The 16580-nt window shown below is 49.6% G+C and overlaps 1 protein-coding gene across 1 annotated transcript; it reads left to right on the top strand.

Moving 5' to 3' along the window:
• Positions 1-427: 427 nt before the first annotated feature.
• Positions 428-13742, top strand: LRRC15 (leucine rich repeat containing 15). The gene is made up of 2 exons (XM_081070346.1): positions 428-617; positions 8304-13742. Exon 2 carries the CDS (start codon positions 8307-8309, stop codon positions 10056-10058), a length of 1752 nt encoding a protein of 583 aa, XP_080926472.1. The 5' UTR covers positions 428-617; positions 8304-8306; the 3' UTR covers positions 10059-13742.
• Positions 13743-16580: the final 2838 nt, after the last annotated feature.

Consider the following 16580-nt stretch of genomic DNA (forward strand, 5'->3'; position numbering starts at 1 on the left):
AAACAATGTTTTTGGGAGGGAGGCTGTGGGGGTAACCTTACCTTTCCTTGGAATTTAAAATAAACGCTTTTTTTCCAAACTGTTAACAATAGGTAAATTGGGTTAAGCAAATAAGTGTTCCTTGTATTATTCTTGCAAATTGCCTGTAACTTTGAAATTACTTCCAAATACAAAGCTTCAAAGGAAACGAAAAGAATGAATGCCTTTTTAAAGCCACCACTCTTTTCTAGAGCCGCAATGGCCAATGCAGCGAGTGAGTCCAGAAGGAACATGGGCGGAAAAGAGAAAAGACAAAAATGTGCTCTTTTTAAAAAATCAAAACAACAACAACAACAACAGAACATGTGGCGGGAGCAGCAACCCCGACACCCGAGCAGGCACGCAGGCCGCGGCGCCCGGGTTTGACTCGCCGTCCTTGCACGTCGGGCCCCGCAGTGGCGCTCGCCCCTCCCCGCCACCACGCCGACAGTGCCTCCCGCCGTGACTCACGCCGGGACCGTTTAAATACCGGGCGGCGGCCGGCAGGCCGCACTCACGCTGCAGCCGGAGCCGTCCCACGTCCTCCTCTCGGGCTCCCTCTAGTCGACGGCGGGCGGCGGGCTGGCGCCGAGCTGCTGGTAAGTAGGCGGGCCGGCCGTCGCCCCCGCGCCCCCACCCGCTTGACTGGAGCTGGCTCTCCGACCCCCACCCCTTTCCTGCTGCCCCGGCTGCCCCCGGGAAAGACTCCAGGAGGGGCAGGGCTGGCGCGGTGCCCGGGAGTGCCCGGAGAACGCGCCCACGGGGCCTGGGCTCCGGGGGTGTGGGGTCCCCCAGCTGCCGGGCGCATGCAGCCACCAGCCCCTCTGCGCATCCCTGACGCGCCTTCCCTGGTCCTTACGTCCCATGATGTCACCCAGAGGTGCTGAGAAGACGTTTGGGAGGGGCAAGATGCATTGGAAGTTGACCAAATTCTCACACCAGTTAACCTCTCCAGTTTACCTCTTTGTGGATACCAGCTCCACTAGAGGAAATAAGAGTTTCTCTTTTTAACATTCCTTAAGAACCCACACTCTCCTGCACCGCACTTACCTGCGTGACCACCAGTGGCCTGTCCTACATTTGGGTCTGTCCAGGGCCGCTGAGACCTGCCTTCAGGTGGCTTTCCCAGGCGAGAGGTCTGTCTTATTTTCATAGACTCGCAGTTGCTGCAAAAGTGACTCGAGCAGATGTGCTGCGGCTTGGTTCAGATTTCCAGTTAGGAATTCAGCTGTGCACTCAGAATTGTTCTAAGTCTGTGTGTGGCTTAGATGACCCCATTCTGGCAGCTTTCCCCTCTTGCCAGCCAGTGTCCGGGGGTGGCTAAGGCCACTGCCTTTGAGCAGGGAGAGTCAGGGCCTGGGATGGATTTGTGACAAGGGTGGTAGGCACTTAAAATTGTGACTGTTGTACCTTTACCAGTGTCTCTGCTCACACGTAGAGGCAGGGGCAGGGCCAAGGAACCAGAAGTGGAAAACTGAAAGTTTTCTAGAGCTTCCCACCTATGCCAAAGTGTGAGACAGCCAGTCTACCTCCAGGGCCAATTGTGTCACCTTAGGGCAGGCTGCAACTATCTCTTGGATGACACATCACTCAGACTGAAGGTGCTGGATGCCCGTGGGTCACACTCTGGCTCTTGCTTTAGGATTATCTGGGATTATATCACTACATCTCAGTTGGTTCTCAGATGTGCGTGGGTGCCACTGGCTTCCTCACCTTAGAAATTCTCTAACAGATGTCATTTCTTTTACTCTGCATCGATTAAACATATGGGGTACATTCCGGGCCACACAGTCTCATTTGCCTGGTCCTGAGTCAGATGGACAGGCTCTGCCGTGATGAGACTAGCATGTGAGAGATGTCAGGCCAGGGGGAAGCGTTCTGAACAGACCCAACACAAAGGCAGGGCACCCACAGAATGATTTCCCCAGGGCCAATGGACACTATTTGAGCTGGCTCAGGAAGTGGAGGGGCTGGGGGAGCACAGGTGGGAGTAGGTCCAGATGTAGAGAAACGAGGAGAGGGGGGAGACGTTCTTCCAACTTGATCCTGGCAGCAAACACTCTGAGGCTGTGATTACACAGGGCAATTTGCTTCCCTCAATTCTGACCACAAAAGATGGACTGCAGCTTCTACTTTCACTGCCTCTCTTGGCTTCTGAGACACAGGCTTTTGGAACTATTTCCCAGATGCTTTGATAAGGGGGCCGATCCATTTCTGTCGAATTTGGGCCCTCTAGGTGATACCCTGAGAAGGGGCTGTAGCCCACGGCTTCTTTAAGAAGAGCCCCACGTGGGAGCTTCTCCCTGCTCTGCGGCCACGTTTGCCAGGCTCTCCTGCTGCTTTTGCCAAGCTAATTGCAGCCCCGCTCTGGCCTCTGCAGGAAGCCGTACCTCTCTAACCCTGGGGCTGGAAAGGACTTGCTTTTTCTTACTCATTTTCTTTTTTAAACAAATGAACAATATTTTGACTTTGTAGGGTCACGAGAGATGAGGTCAGCAATTACACCAGGTGGCAGATGAGGGTGTGGCGGCTCTTCCCTTGGGGATCTCGCATGCTTTGTGTTTAGGGTAGAGCATTCCAAAGTTGGGTACCACCCTCAATGGGGCTGTGTGTTGAGATCAACCCCTCTGGTGACCCCTTCTGTTTCTTCCCTCCACTCTGCCTGACCACTCAGGTGAAACTGAACAAACAGAAGCATCAGAGCAGCCCTAAGGAAGGACATCCTAGGACGTAGCCTAGGAGTTGGGAGAGGCACTAGACCTTGACTCATAAAGCTGGGCAGCTAGAGGGGGGATTGTATATAAGCCTGAGATCGTTTTAGGATGGAGGGAGCCAAGCCACCTCTTATCCCTTTCCAGGCACTGCCAGACACATGGCTGACAAGGTCCTGAAGTCTAGTGACAAGGTTTAGGGGTTCACCAAGCTCTGCGATTAGGTAGAGCCCAGAGCTGGGTGTCATGAATCTTCATGACTGTGTGACTTTGAGCAAGTCCCCTCCTCCCTCTGCGCCCCTTAGTGTTTTTGTTTACAAAACGACCAGATGGTCTCAAAAGGCCTTTGCACCCCGCAGGCCCTGGTCCCTAAGTGCTGCTTCTAGAAGCAGCTTCTACTGCAGGGTTCAACTTAGCACACACCCCAAATTCCTGACGGGGAGGCAGAAATGGCCACGGAAGGAAATATGACAGAGGGAGCTGGACCAGGCCTGCAGCATGACCTCCAGTCTTCCTGATCCTCGGTTAAAGCTCTCTGTTCCTGGCAGCAAATGATGCAGGTCAGCAGCGTGGATCCCAGGCGGTCTAGGCCTCGAGTGGTGCTTCTGAGAGTGGGCTGTGGTCACCTGCATCACGGCCACTTGAGGAGTTTAGGAATTTGCTGAACATGGAGGGTCCAGCTAGCTCCCCCGCCGGCCCCGTGCCCCATCGCCTTACCTAAGGATCTGGGTCTCTGTGCATGGAGCCTCCAAAGACCTTGGTTTTATTCCTCAATACTTACAAGTAATATTTTGGGGCTTCTTATTTGGTGCTAAGAATGAATCGAAACGTGTATTAACTCATTTAATCCTCACAGCTATAACCCCGTGAGATTAGTTTCCCAACCCTATGAAGCAAAGTTCCGAGGCACTTCCAGGCTACTTTTATGTACTGATCTGGGAGAGGGGGTGGTTACCCACTGTTTAGTGAGGTGGGGAGGTCTGGATGTATGTAGCCTCCCAGTCAGAGAGTGTCTTCAGACCTTCAGGACGGAGTACCCATGCGCAGCTTGATCAAGGCTGACGCTGGCTGTGGGGTGCGGGGTAGATAAACCCTCAACAGCTCTGAGCCTGGCATCTCCCTCAGCTCAACGGGTCACCATCTCAATGCAGATGAGGCCATGTTTCGCGCGACCTCGGTGGGGAGAGGGCACGAGATAGGGAGGGAGATCTCTCTGGGCCTCAGTTTCCCAGGTGCCCTGGGACGGGGCATGGCAGAGACTCCCTGGATCCCATGAAATAGCTGTTGGCCATGTAAAGATGGCCATGTAAAGATGACCACTTAACTAGTGGGATTGCCTTGCTTGGCACAAGTGGGCCTGAAAGATGACTATGAAGGTGGGGCTGGTCAGGTGGCACGGTGTGGTTTGGCATGACCTATAGGGAAGCGAGGATGAAGAGAATGGTGGGGCTTCAGGCCAAATCTCCCTTCTGTCTCCGGTCACAAGATAAAAGAGCTGCCAGGGGCCCTTGGAAGTCTTTGCAGGAAGGAGTTCTGGAGAATTTGCCTAAACTTATACTCGAGCTTAGTCTCAAGACCAGAGTAGCACTCATCTCCCAGGCTCTTTCTGAAAGCTTTGCTCCATGGCATTGAAATAAGAAGGCGTCTCCTCCCAGGGAAGCTCGTGTTTAGGGAATGCGAAGGACGGTATTAAACCCCCAAAGTTCCAACCTACCAACCAACGAAGCCCAGGGCTTCGAGGCTAATTATGTGTTTGCTCATGAATCACAGGCTGTTCTTGCTGAAGAGACCCACAGCCAGAGCGCCTGCTCCAAACACTTCACTCCAGGGGAGGGACCGCGTCGGAGTGTCCAAGTGAGCTGTCTGCTCAGCTCACTGAATTCCCGGGTCGGCAACAGATACCCGGCCGCGCCCCCTCCCAGAAAGGGGCTGGACCGAGTCCCTGCAGTGACTGAGGACTCACTCTGCTGCCGTGGGGAGGAGGGTGTAATTAAGGCAGCTTTGTGGGTCTTTAACTGGCATTTGTCATGGCTCCCAAGCGGCACTGGACAGCGTGGGCTATTATATTACACTGCTGTGTGCTGGGCTTCCGAGGGCCACGGGCTGCCGCCTATGCCTGCAACATTTGCTGAAAATCCCAGGGCCTGGCTGGCTTCCAGCCCTGCCCTGACAGCTCTGCCACTGGGTTTGAGGTGGCTCTTTGGAGGTCCTTTGGAGCAGTCAATGCCAGCTGTGGCAGTGACAAGTGCTAGAAAACAAAAAACTGCTACATGCGATGCTGGGTGGGCTCTGCCGACATGAGGATTTCTAAAAAGGAAAATCTGCAAATGCTTGCAATACTTGTCAAGCGGAGTGTGGTCTATTTTAAACAACAGTGGCTCTGTTCCCATAAGGGAATGATCTTTTCCTTCCTTCTCCCAAGGCATGAGCACCCTGCCTTGGCCACGGGAACTTCCTGGGGCTGGCTCATACCCCCTCCCCAGCTGGGCAATGCAGACACAGAGAAGGTCTGAGGTGGGTCCTGGGGAGGGGGCAGAGGGGGGTGGCTTTGTCCATACTCTCTGAGGGGAACTCGACATAGACTGCCAGGCTTGCCAGGTTGTGGACATTTAATTTAGTGCCCAAGTCTCTGACACTGGGCTATGAAACCATTTCAAGCATACTGGCCATAGGCGTATACATTATAAATAAATAAGTGCTAGGTAGCATGTCACCAGGAGCAATTAGAGCTTCACCTTTTGTAAGTCGGTCCAGGGGGTAAATCTCTCACATACAAATGTACCAAGGGGATGGGCAAACACCCCCACCTGCCCTCACAGACCCCTGGGAGCACAGACACATCTTCCTGGTAGGTGGCTCTCATATCCTCGCTCAGCTTTAGATTCCTACAGTCTTGGACAGGACATCAGCCGTCAATACCAATAACATACCAGATATGGGAATCTTCTCTCCAGCTTTCTTATTGAGTAGTTGCTCAGCCTCTGCTTGAATACTTCCAGTGATTGGGGGCTTACTACATCTATAAGCTTGTCCATTCTGATTTGGACAAACTCTCTTTGATGGTGAATTGAAATATGCTACCCCATAGCTTCTTTCCACTAGTTTTGATCTCTGGAGCCACACTGAGTAGGGCTGCATTCTTTATTCCAGGGCAGCCCTCTGTGTATACTAGGGAAGGGCTTGTTGGCTCTTCATATCTTCTCTTTTTCTGGCTATTTATCTATAGTTCCTTCAATGGATGCTCAGATGTTATGGTTTCTGAGTCCCCTTATCATCCTCTCACCTTTCTCCAGAAGACTGTCAAAAGACCAGTTTGTCATTGCTCTTCTCGAAGTTCAGGGTGGAACTGAGCACACTATAGGTGTGGCCTAATCAGGTCAGTATGGAGTAAGACCATCACCTCCTTTGTTCCACACTTAATACTTCTACTAATGTAGTCTAAGGTTACATTATCTTTTGTGGGCAGGCTCCATTTTTTTGTTACCATCAATAAGCCTTTCTCCTGGGGTGGATGATGAGTCACTTTTTCTGTGCCCCCTGTTTAGGCTATTCATTTTCTGCTCTCAAATTCTGGACCTGACTTTTGTCTTTATAAGTTTATCCTTTCAGACGTCTCCATATCTTAATCAGGCCCCGTTTCTTTGCACCAGACTTAATTGACCAAGTTATTCTTTCTTTCCTCTACTGCTCTACATACTTACTCAAGCCCTTACTACAAAAGTACAGCAGGTCAGAGCTTGGATGGGCTGTGAGTAAATGAAAAATCAAGGTCTTCATGGGTAGAAGATGAACCTGAGTTCTGTCCTCAGAGTAAGTTTGTTGGGGGACGGGCAGGGGTATATTGAGCTGAGTTATTAGGAAGCCTGGATTATTCTGAGTTATGGGCCAGATGCAGGACTCCATGAGTTCAGGGGAAGAAAGAGAGGCCAGAAAAATACCTTCTCCACTCACCCAGTTTATACCTTATATGCTTTCATCTGAAATTCCTTCCTCTGACTCAGGGTTTTTGCTCACTGAAAGGAGAGGCACTGCATTAACACTCAAGGAACTCACCCAGGAACCTGGAGATCTGGACTTTAAGCTCTGAGCCTCAGTTTCCCTGCTTCCTTCCTGGCTCCTCATAAAATGATGGGAATGTATGCTCAGCAGTTCTTGACCCTTTGGGAGTTAGGGACCCCTCTGAACCTCAGACAGGAAGTATAGATGCTCTACATGGTTACAGAATCCTTAGTCCCTTGGCTCAGAATGCTAAGATCAGAGGCAGTCTAAGAACTTCCTGTCTTTAAAGTCCACGTTGTAGATGAGCTTGGAACACCTGTGCAGGTTTGCACAACACTGTACAGGATACCCTAACATCCATTCTCCCGTTTGCTTCTCCAAACAGCCTCAAGAGGAGGCAGAGGTTGTCATCCCCACTTTACAGATGAGGAAGATGAGTTCAGGGGCCTCACACTTCATTCAAGGTCAAACAGTTGGTTAGTGGTCTTTACGTATTCAATACAGAGACCAGTCCCCATGTCCCATGTCTTCATGTTCTATACATTTTACATATATATACAATTATCGTCATCCCTGACCTCAAACAGCAAACCTTCGTGAATTTGGCCCCATTCCCAGATCACCATGCCTACATCTGGACCTACCACCTTTTAGCTCAAAGTGCATCCTAAATTTTCTAGGACTTTCCCAAGGCCACTCAATGTTTCTTTGTGGAAACTGGGACTAGTACCCAGATGGTAGGTCCCGGGCTGGGATTAAGCCACAGCAGCCCCTTCCAGTGAGGTAGGAAACTGTGCGGATCATTTCCTTTTATTGGAAAGCCAGTTTGAATGAAACCTAGATGAAACACAGGGGAAACACGTTAACAAAATTTAACAACAGTGCATGTTGTTGGTAGCGGTGATGGGGTGGGGCAGGGCCCAGGGAGAGGCAAGCCCAGCTTTCCTGTCATGTTTTCCACCAGATGAGCAGTGTGCGCCTGCCTCTGTGTGGTGTTGTGGCTCTTCCCAGCAGGCCACCAGGTTTGTGGCCTTCATATCTTTCCCCAAGTTCAGATGCTATGAGGGATACAGAGATGGATAAGATACTGTTCCTGCCTTAAGGAACCCATAGGGATGAAATATGCACATCCTTGCCTTTTAAACACTGACTAGTGAAGAACACGGATAGGAATGCAATGAATGTAATAGGGAGCTGGCTGTGGTATGGGCCATGATGGAAGCTGGGAAGACCACTTGCGTGGGAGGGAAGCTCATGCTGACTCGTGGAACCTGGGAACGCTTCCCAGAGGTGACTGCATTTCAGCTAAACTTGAAAGTACTGGAAAGATTTGGATGGGGAGGAAGAGCACTTCAGGTGGGGGAAACTGAGAGTCAAAGGCATGGAAGTAGGAAGGCGTGGGGAAGGCAAAGGGGCTTGCTGACCAGAGCAGACTACAGGGTGCGTAAGTTAGGAAGGTGCTGACGGGGTTCAGAGGCAAGCCAGTGTGTGGTACCCAAGTTGATGTCGGCTTATAAACAGCTGCTGTGTCGGTGAGATGTCTCTGACTCGTGTGTGCTCTCTCCCCTTGCACAGGCCATGCCTCTGAAACAGTGTCTCCTCTTGTTGGTGGGCTGCCAAGCCTGGGGTGCCGGGTTGGCCTACTATGGCTGCCCGAGTGAGTGTACTTGCTCCCGGACCTCCCAGGTGGAGTGCAGTGGGGCGCGCATTGTGGCAGTGCCCACCCCTCTGCCCTGGAATGCCATGAGCCTGCAGATCCTCAACACACACATCACCGAACTCAACGAGTCCCCATTCCTCAACATCTCGGCCCTCATCGCCCTGAGGATCGAGAAGAACGAGCTGTCCCAAATCATGCCTGGTGCCTTCCGCAACCTGGGCTCCCTGCGTTACCTCAGCCTTGCCAACAACAAGCTGCAGCTTCTGCCTATCGGCCTCTTCCAGGGCCTGGACAGCCTGGAGTCTCTCCTTCTATCTAGCAACCAGCTGGTGCAGATCCAGCCAGCGCACTTCTCCCAGTTCAGCAACCTCAAGGAACTGCAATTGCACGGCAACTACCTGGAATACGTCCCCGATGGCGTCTTTGACCACCTGGTGGTCCTCAACAAGCTCAATCTGTGCAAGAATAGCCTCACCCACCTGTCGCCCAGGGTCTTCCAGCGCCTCGGCAACCTCCAGGTCCTTCGGCTGTGTGAGAACAGGCTCTCAGACATCCCCATGGGCACTTTTGATGGGCTGGGCAACCTCCAGGAGCTGGCCCTGCAGCAGAACCAGATTGGGGTGCTGTCCCCTGGCCTCTTCAACAACAACCGTAACCTCCAGAAGCTCTATCTGTCCAACAACCACATCTCCCAGCTGCCCCCCGGCATCTTCATGCAGCTGCCTCAGCTCAACCGTCTCACGCTCTTTGGGAATTCCCTGAAGGAGCTCACTCCAGGGATCTTCGGGCCCATGCACAACCTGCGTGAGCTTTGGCTCTATGACAACCACCTCACTTCTCTGCCTGACAACATCTTCAGTCACCTCCACCAGTTGCAGGTCCTGATCCTCAGCCGAAATCAGATCAACTACATCTCCCCGGGAGCCTTCAACGGCCTGGCCGAGCTGCGGGAGCTGTCCCTGCACACCAATGCACTGCAGGATCTGGACGGGAACGTCTTCCGAATGTTGGTCAATCTGCAGAACATCTCCCTGCAGAACAACCGCCTCAGACAGCTCCCAGGGAATATCTTCGCCAATGTCAATGGCCTCATGACCGTCCAGCTGCAGAACAACCAGCTGGAGAACCTGCCCGTGGGCATCTTTGATCACCTGGGGAACCTATGTGAGGTGCGGCTCTATGACAACCCCTGGAGGTGTGATTCAGACATCCTTCCACTCCGCAATTGGCTCCTGCTCAACAAACCCAGGTTGGGGACAGACACGCTCCCGGTGTGTTTCAGCCCAGCCAATGTCCGCGGCCAGTCCCTCATCATCATCAACGTCAATGTTGCTGTCCCCAGTGTCCAGGCCTCAGTGATCCCTGAGGTGCCTAGCTACCCGGACACGCCGCGGTACCCGGACACGCCCAGTTACCCTGAGACCACCTCCATCACCACCACTGAGTTCACCAGGCCTGTGGAGGACTACACTGATCTGACCACCATCAGCGTCACTGATGACCGCAACGTGATGGGCATGACCCGCGCCCAGGGTGGGCTGGCCATTGCCGCCATCGTCATTGGCATCATTGCCCTGGCCTGCTCCCTGGCTGCCTGCATTTGCTGTTGCTGCTGCAAGAAGAGGAGCCACGCAGTCCTGATGCAGATGAAGGCACCCAATGAGTGTTAAGGAGCAGGCTGGAGGCAGGCCTCAGGGACGCTGGGACCACAGAGCATCTGGGAGTTCCATCTTCCATGTCTGCCTTCCACAGAGCCATCCTCTGCTCCCTTGCTCTGGTCCCTGAGAGATAGGTGCCCCCACCTTTTCCTGACCTGCTCTTGCAGGACTTCTCACCACCAGGGAGCTCCAACTGGCCATGGCGGGGTTTCCAATTCACGTCCCTGGGCTTCCTTCAAGAAAGCCCCTCCTCCAAATTCTCACCAGCTCTCTTCCAAGAACAACCTTCCCTGCACCTCTGTAGACTCACTTATTACATGTCTGCTCACTTTGTGGGAATAGTTCTCAACCGGGACAGCCCTTCTCCCAAGTATTCTGTAAGTTGATTTCCCTCTTTTTGCTCCTCTTGTTTGTGGCATGGTTCCACCCTGTCCTCTCAAATGAAAGTTCTCCCTTGATTTTCTGCTCCTGAAGGCAGGGTGAGTTCTCTCCTCAGAGAAGGCTTCAAACCATTTAAGTGGTTTCTTGGGAATTTCCAAGTACTGGGGCTATCAGGATGCTATAAAAGAGAGGAGGAACAATGTTGCTCAGTTCCTGGAGACAGAGCTGTCATCAGTGTCTCTCCCGATGTTTATCTGGAAAAGGAAGAAAGGCACCAATGCAACCAGTCAGCCTTTTAGAGAATATTTCAAACTGCAAACTTTGCTTTAATTTTTTTAGTCCTTTAAGGAATAAAATCATGTAGAATTCCTGACCCCTAAAAATATCAGAATCAGCTTATTGGTACTGGATGGTACCTGGGGGGAGGGGGTCCTTGTGTTCACCCCAGGGTTTTTCTCTTTTAACTGTTGTTTATTGATGTATAACATACATACAGAAAAGTGGGAGCATGGAAGTGTATAGTAGTTTGATGGATCTTCACAAATTGTACACACCCGTGTAATGAGAATCCAGATCAAGAAATAGGACATCACCAGTATCGTCCATCCTGGGCTTTTACTGGAGAAGACTGGGGCTTATGGGAATGACATGGACTTACCTGGGAACTGGCTCCCCATGAGCTAGGACAAGCTCCCCACTGTCCCTCCACACCAGTCAGCCCTTGCAAAAGTCTAGCTGCCAGGGGTGGAGGAGATGAGGGTACACCCTGGCTTGGACAGAAGATTTTATTAAATCCCCAGACCCTGAGACATCCAGATTGGCCAGGTCAGAAGCATCTCAACTACAGAGGCGCATGCAACCACACCCTTCCCTGCCAACAAGCTGTCTGCTACTCATTGGAGGCCCTTCTGCCTGGGCCTTTTATGGGCATGATATGCCTATATCTGTTTTTAATTTTCACTCACCATTTGAGGGAAGTGAAATACTTCAGAGATGAGATCCTTTAATTGAACAGCCAAATGTAATGGAACCCAGAAATCCCTCTAATGTGGTGGTAAACTTCTCTGTCAACATTAGTCAGCTAGAAACTGAACTTCAGAATTCTTATACGGAGCAGGAAATATCAGGGTACACAGATGGGTCACACTGGAGCTCCTCCTGCCTGTGGTCTGTTTATAAGTGTTGAATTCTTTGGTCCAAAGTTATTCTCCACCTTGAGTTACAGTGACATGAATACCTGCCCTTGCCGCTCTTCCTGCTACACACATATTCACACTGGTAAAGAAATTATGCTCATGGCAACTCATATCTTTCTCTGGACAAGTGGTCTACCATTTTAAAAGTAAAAGTTCTAAATGGAGACTTTTAGGTGCCCATGTCTGCCCATTAGCCATGAAGAGCTGTAGCCAACAATATAAAGATTTGGAAATTTGCCCTCCATCCTGACTGGCTTTTACTGGTTCCCTCTGCCCCACAAGACAAGTAAAGGAATCCCCTAGGACCTTAGCAGCATAATGCTGACAGGTCCCCAACAAAAAGTCCAGGAAGGGATGTGTGTAAGAGCTAGTGTCTTGGTAGCTTTTCACTCTACTGATGGAGCTTTTCACCAGCAAAAGGTAAACCTGGGTCTCTAAAATGTTTCCAAAATGTTTGTAACAACAGGTGGCCATGTACAAAGGCTTGCCAGGGCCCAAAAGGAAATGAGCGCAGCACTTGGGGCCTGAACATCATTCCGGTCCTGGTGGCCTGCCATGACAGTCCTGGGGCCAAAAGGGGAAGCCTGGCCCGCTCTGCGCCAGCCGAGAAGCACAGTGGGCAATGCATTCTTCAAGGCGCTCCTTATGTGCCTGCTCCAGTGTCTCCTTCTGCAAAAGCACAAGTGGGCCGGAGGTGGCAGACAGGTGAGGAAGGAGGCCTCTTCATCCAGTGTGCCCTGCTGCTCTGAGTACAGAACCCCTGGGTATCCAGATTGGCCAGGACATTGGAGTACCCTCCTCCCTGGCGCAGGATAGGAATATGTGTCCCCAGGCCAAAGGCTAGCTTGAGGGCAACTGTCCTCAGATGATCCCACTACCAACAGCACTTCATGTGGGGTTGGTGGTCCCTTTGCCTGACCTGACCTTGCCTGTTCCTTTTTCCCATCAGAGTGCTTGGATGGAGCCCTTGGGCCTCTTCCTCAACAGGCCTATTGGCCCCTCTGAACCATGTTGTCTGAAAAGCCGGGTGGAAAGGAAACTCAATCCATTATGATGGGAGAAAGGAACAGTTAGAACCACTGTTTTTCAAAAATGTTTATTCTTTGTAGCTTCCTTTTAAAGCACTCAGCAGGCATTTTCTTTTGAACTCTCACAATAGCCCTGTGCACGAGTGCCACGTTATCTTCTTGTGATAGAGTCTAACATGGCTCATTCTTCCACAGTGGTATTCAACAGACTGTGAGTTCCTTCTCTCTTCTAACTTTGCGCAAGACTTCTTGGCCTGTCCTGAGCTTTTATCGTTAAGCCAAAGGAAATGGGAGTCACTCTCCTGTTGCTCCTTTGCTTCCCAGAGTCTTCGCTTGGTACTGACACCTCGCTTGGTACTGTGTGGATCAAACACTGTAAATACAGGGAAAAATTAAACACATCCATCCATTAAAGAAAAAGTGGTCCCTGTCATGGAAATTATTGGGCTGTGTGTACATTGTTCCTCTCTTTAGAATTTAAAGGCACAACACAGTTCTCAGCACTCTTCATCGGCAACAACACAGTTTTCACAACCTTCCGAATGTCAGGGTAGAGCAGCTTCAGAAATCTGTTTCCAAACTCTGGACGCTTATGGGGAGCAGACAGCTAGAGATGACCAGGTAACTAGATTTGGTAAACAGACAGCAGATCCATCCCAGTCCTTAGCTGTAAACCTCTCAAAGAAATCAGCCCATGGATCCCAGCCAGACCTGAATCCGGGTTGTTGGGGAGCTGCTGGTGGTCTTGGGGAGGAAGCCAGTTCAGAGAAGGGGGGTGGGTGTCCTCCAGGCCAAACTCCGCCTGGTCCGAGCTTTCTCCTTTACCTAAGGGAGGATTGTTCTCCAATCCGCTGCCTTCATCCCGCCTTCAACAGTAGATCATGTTTGCCTCGCTTAGAGACTCATTGCAAATAGTCCCAGGTGCTTGGTGATGCATTTAGAGATTTCTAGGCCCCCTGGAATTTTATAGCGTGTGAGCCCTGGTGGGCAGGGTTGGGGGTCCATCTTTGCTGGGGGGTCTGTCTCTGCTGTATGCTGCTCGCTTGTAGCAAATTTGGTGTACAGAATCAATAATAAATGGTATACACAGGACACATGTGCTCTCCATGGATGTCTTCATTAGGATCTCACAACAGTTATTCTACCCTTATCACATGTGTGCAAGCCCGACCCAGATAGCCCCTCACAGAAAATAGATTCCAGGCTGGGAAAAGACCTTTGGAAAATGGGTGGGGACCAAAATGGAAATAACAAATGATATCTATAGGCTACTGTGGCTGGAAGAGGTCTTAAGAATGGGTTCAACCATTTTATAGCTGAAGAAAGTGTGATCAAGACAGGAAGTAAATTTCCCATCATCACCTAGTGAACTAATGGCTGAGCTTGCACACACCCAGACCTCCAGACTCCCAGGTTGGAGTTTCTTCTATGTCGCCAGAAAGGCACTGCCATTCACTCAGCATTTGTTCAACGTGCACACGCATGCACATGCATGCAAACGCACACAGACTTCAATGGGTAGGGCTATCCTGCGCCTATGGACTCCTATCAGAGCTCAGCACCAGGCTCAGTGAGTCACAGACTCTCAGAAGACACCATTTGAGTGAAGGTGACTCCCTCCAAGTGTCCAGGTGGCCCAGGACTGTATCAGGTCTCCAGGTTCCAGGGGCTGCCACAGCTGCTGGCACAGTGCTTAAGAGAGGTGATCCTCTCTGCTGTTCCTATATCCCACTGCAGTGCCCAGAAAAGGGGCTTCAAACCGTTTTTGCCTGGGATGTCTTAGCCCTTAGATCCCCTCTGCCAGGTGTAAGCCTGTCCCAGGAGGCTGGACCCGGACAGTGGTCAATAATGTGTTCACGTATCACTGGGCTGGACGCCTTCAATGACGAAGGGCAGGGCCTTGCTGTCCTTCCCTAACCACTGCACCTGTCCATTCAGACAGGTTTCTGGAATTTGGGATAATGGGGAAAGGGTTATAGTCTTCATCCCTTCTCCCAGAAGATCCCTGGAGTTCTTTTTTTTTTAATATTTATATTAAAAATATGGCAAACATACAACATTACATTAGTTTCAGAGGTACACAATAGTTATTCAACATTTCTATACCTAAAGAAGTGATCGCCCCGATAAGTCCAGCAACCATCTGACGCTGTACTATGTTATCACAACATTATTGACTATATTCCCTATGCTTTACTTTACATCCCCATGACTATTTTGTAACTACCAATTTGTACTTCACTTTTTCATCTTGCCCACAAACCCCTTCCATCTATCACCCCAACAAATCTGGTACCCATCTGACTCCATATATCGTTATTACAATATTATTGACTATTCTTTATGCTATACCCTACATCCCCATAACTACTTTGTAACAGCCAATTTGTACTTCACAATCCCTTCTCCTTCTTTTACCCCAAACCCCCTCCCATCTGGCAACCATCAAGATGTTTTCTGTATCTATGGGTTTGTTTCTGTTTTGTTTGTAATTTTCTTACAATTCTTAGATTCCGTATATAAGCGAAATAACACTGCATCTGTCTTTCTCTGTCTGACATATTCCATTCAGCACAACACCCTCCAGGTCCATCCATGCTGCTGCAGATGGCAAGAACCCATTCCCATCCATGGCCAAGCAATATTCCACTGTATATATGTACCACCTCCTCTTTACCCATTCTTCCATCAGTGGACACCCAGGCTGCCTCCACAGCTGTACAGCTGACTACTGGAAACAACGCTGCAATAAGCATATGGAGGCACACGTTCCCTCAAAGTAGAGTTTTGGGTTTCTTTGCATAAATCCCTTGAAGTGAATTACTAGGTCCTTCACTGTCTCTTCTTGTAATCTTTGTTTTAAAGTCTATTTTGTCTGGTATAAGTATTGCTACTGCAGCTTTTGTTGTTGTTTCCATATTCATGAATATCTTTTTCCATCCCTTTACTTTCTCTGTGTGTGTGTCTTTCAATCTGAAGTCTCTTGTAGGCAGCATATGTAAAGGGTTTTGTTTTCTCATCCATTCAGCCACCTAATGTCTTTTGATTGGAGCATTTAATCCACTTACATTGAAAGTAATTGTTGATAGATATGTAGCCATTGCCATTTTATTATTCATAATTTTGATTTTTTTTCCATCTTAAAGAAGTGCCTCTAACACTCCTTGTAATACTAGTTTGGTGGTGAACTCCTTTAGCTGTTTCTTGTCTGGGAAGCTCTTGATTTGTCCGTCAATTTTAAATGATAGCCTTAATGGGTATAGTAGTCTTGTAGGTCCTTGCTTTTCATCACATTGAATATTTCCTGTCAATCCCTCTGGCCTGCAAAATTTCTGTTGAGAAATCAGCTGACAGTTTTATGGGAGCGCCCTGACAAGTTATTAGTTGCCTTTCTCTTGCTGCTTTTAGAATGCTCTCTTTGTCTTTAACCTTTGCCATGTTAATTATAATGTGTCTTGGTGTGGGTCTGCTTGGGTTCATTTTGTTTGGGATTCTCTGCACTTCCTGGACTTGTCTGCTTATTTCCTTCACTAGGTTAGGAAAGCTTTCAGCCATTATTTCTTCAAATAAGTCCTCAATCCCTTGCTTCCTTGCTTCTCCTTCTGGTACCCCTATGATACAAATGTTTTCATGCTTGATGTTGTCTGAGAGGTCTCTTAAACTAGCCTCATTTTTATTTTATTTTTTGGATTCCTTTTCTTTTTGCTGTTCCAATTTTGTGTTTTCTGCTACTTTGTCTTTCAAATTGCTGATTCGATCCCTTGCTTCATCTAGTCTGCTTGGGATCCCTTCTAATGCATTCTTCATTTCAGTTATTGTATTCTTCACTTCTGACTGGTTCTTTTTTTATGATTTCTATGTCTCTTTTTATGCATGCTATCTGTTTGTTGAAGTTCTTACTAAGTTCCTTGAGCATCCTTATAATCATT

This window comes from Rhinolophus hipposideros, assembly GCF_964194185.1.
Source record: "Rhinolophus hipposideros genome assembly, chromosome: 2".
NCBI classification, from domain to species: domain Eukaryota; kingdom Metazoa; phylum Chordata; class Mammalia; order Chiroptera; family Rhinolophidae; genus Rhinolophus; species Rhinolophus hipposideros.

Excerpts from the sequence above, each read along its gene's own strand:
- LRRC15 (XM_081070346.1), top strand. The coding sequence starts at position 8,307 with ATGCCTCTGAAACAGTGTCTCCTCTTGTTGGTGGGCTGCCAAGCCTGG.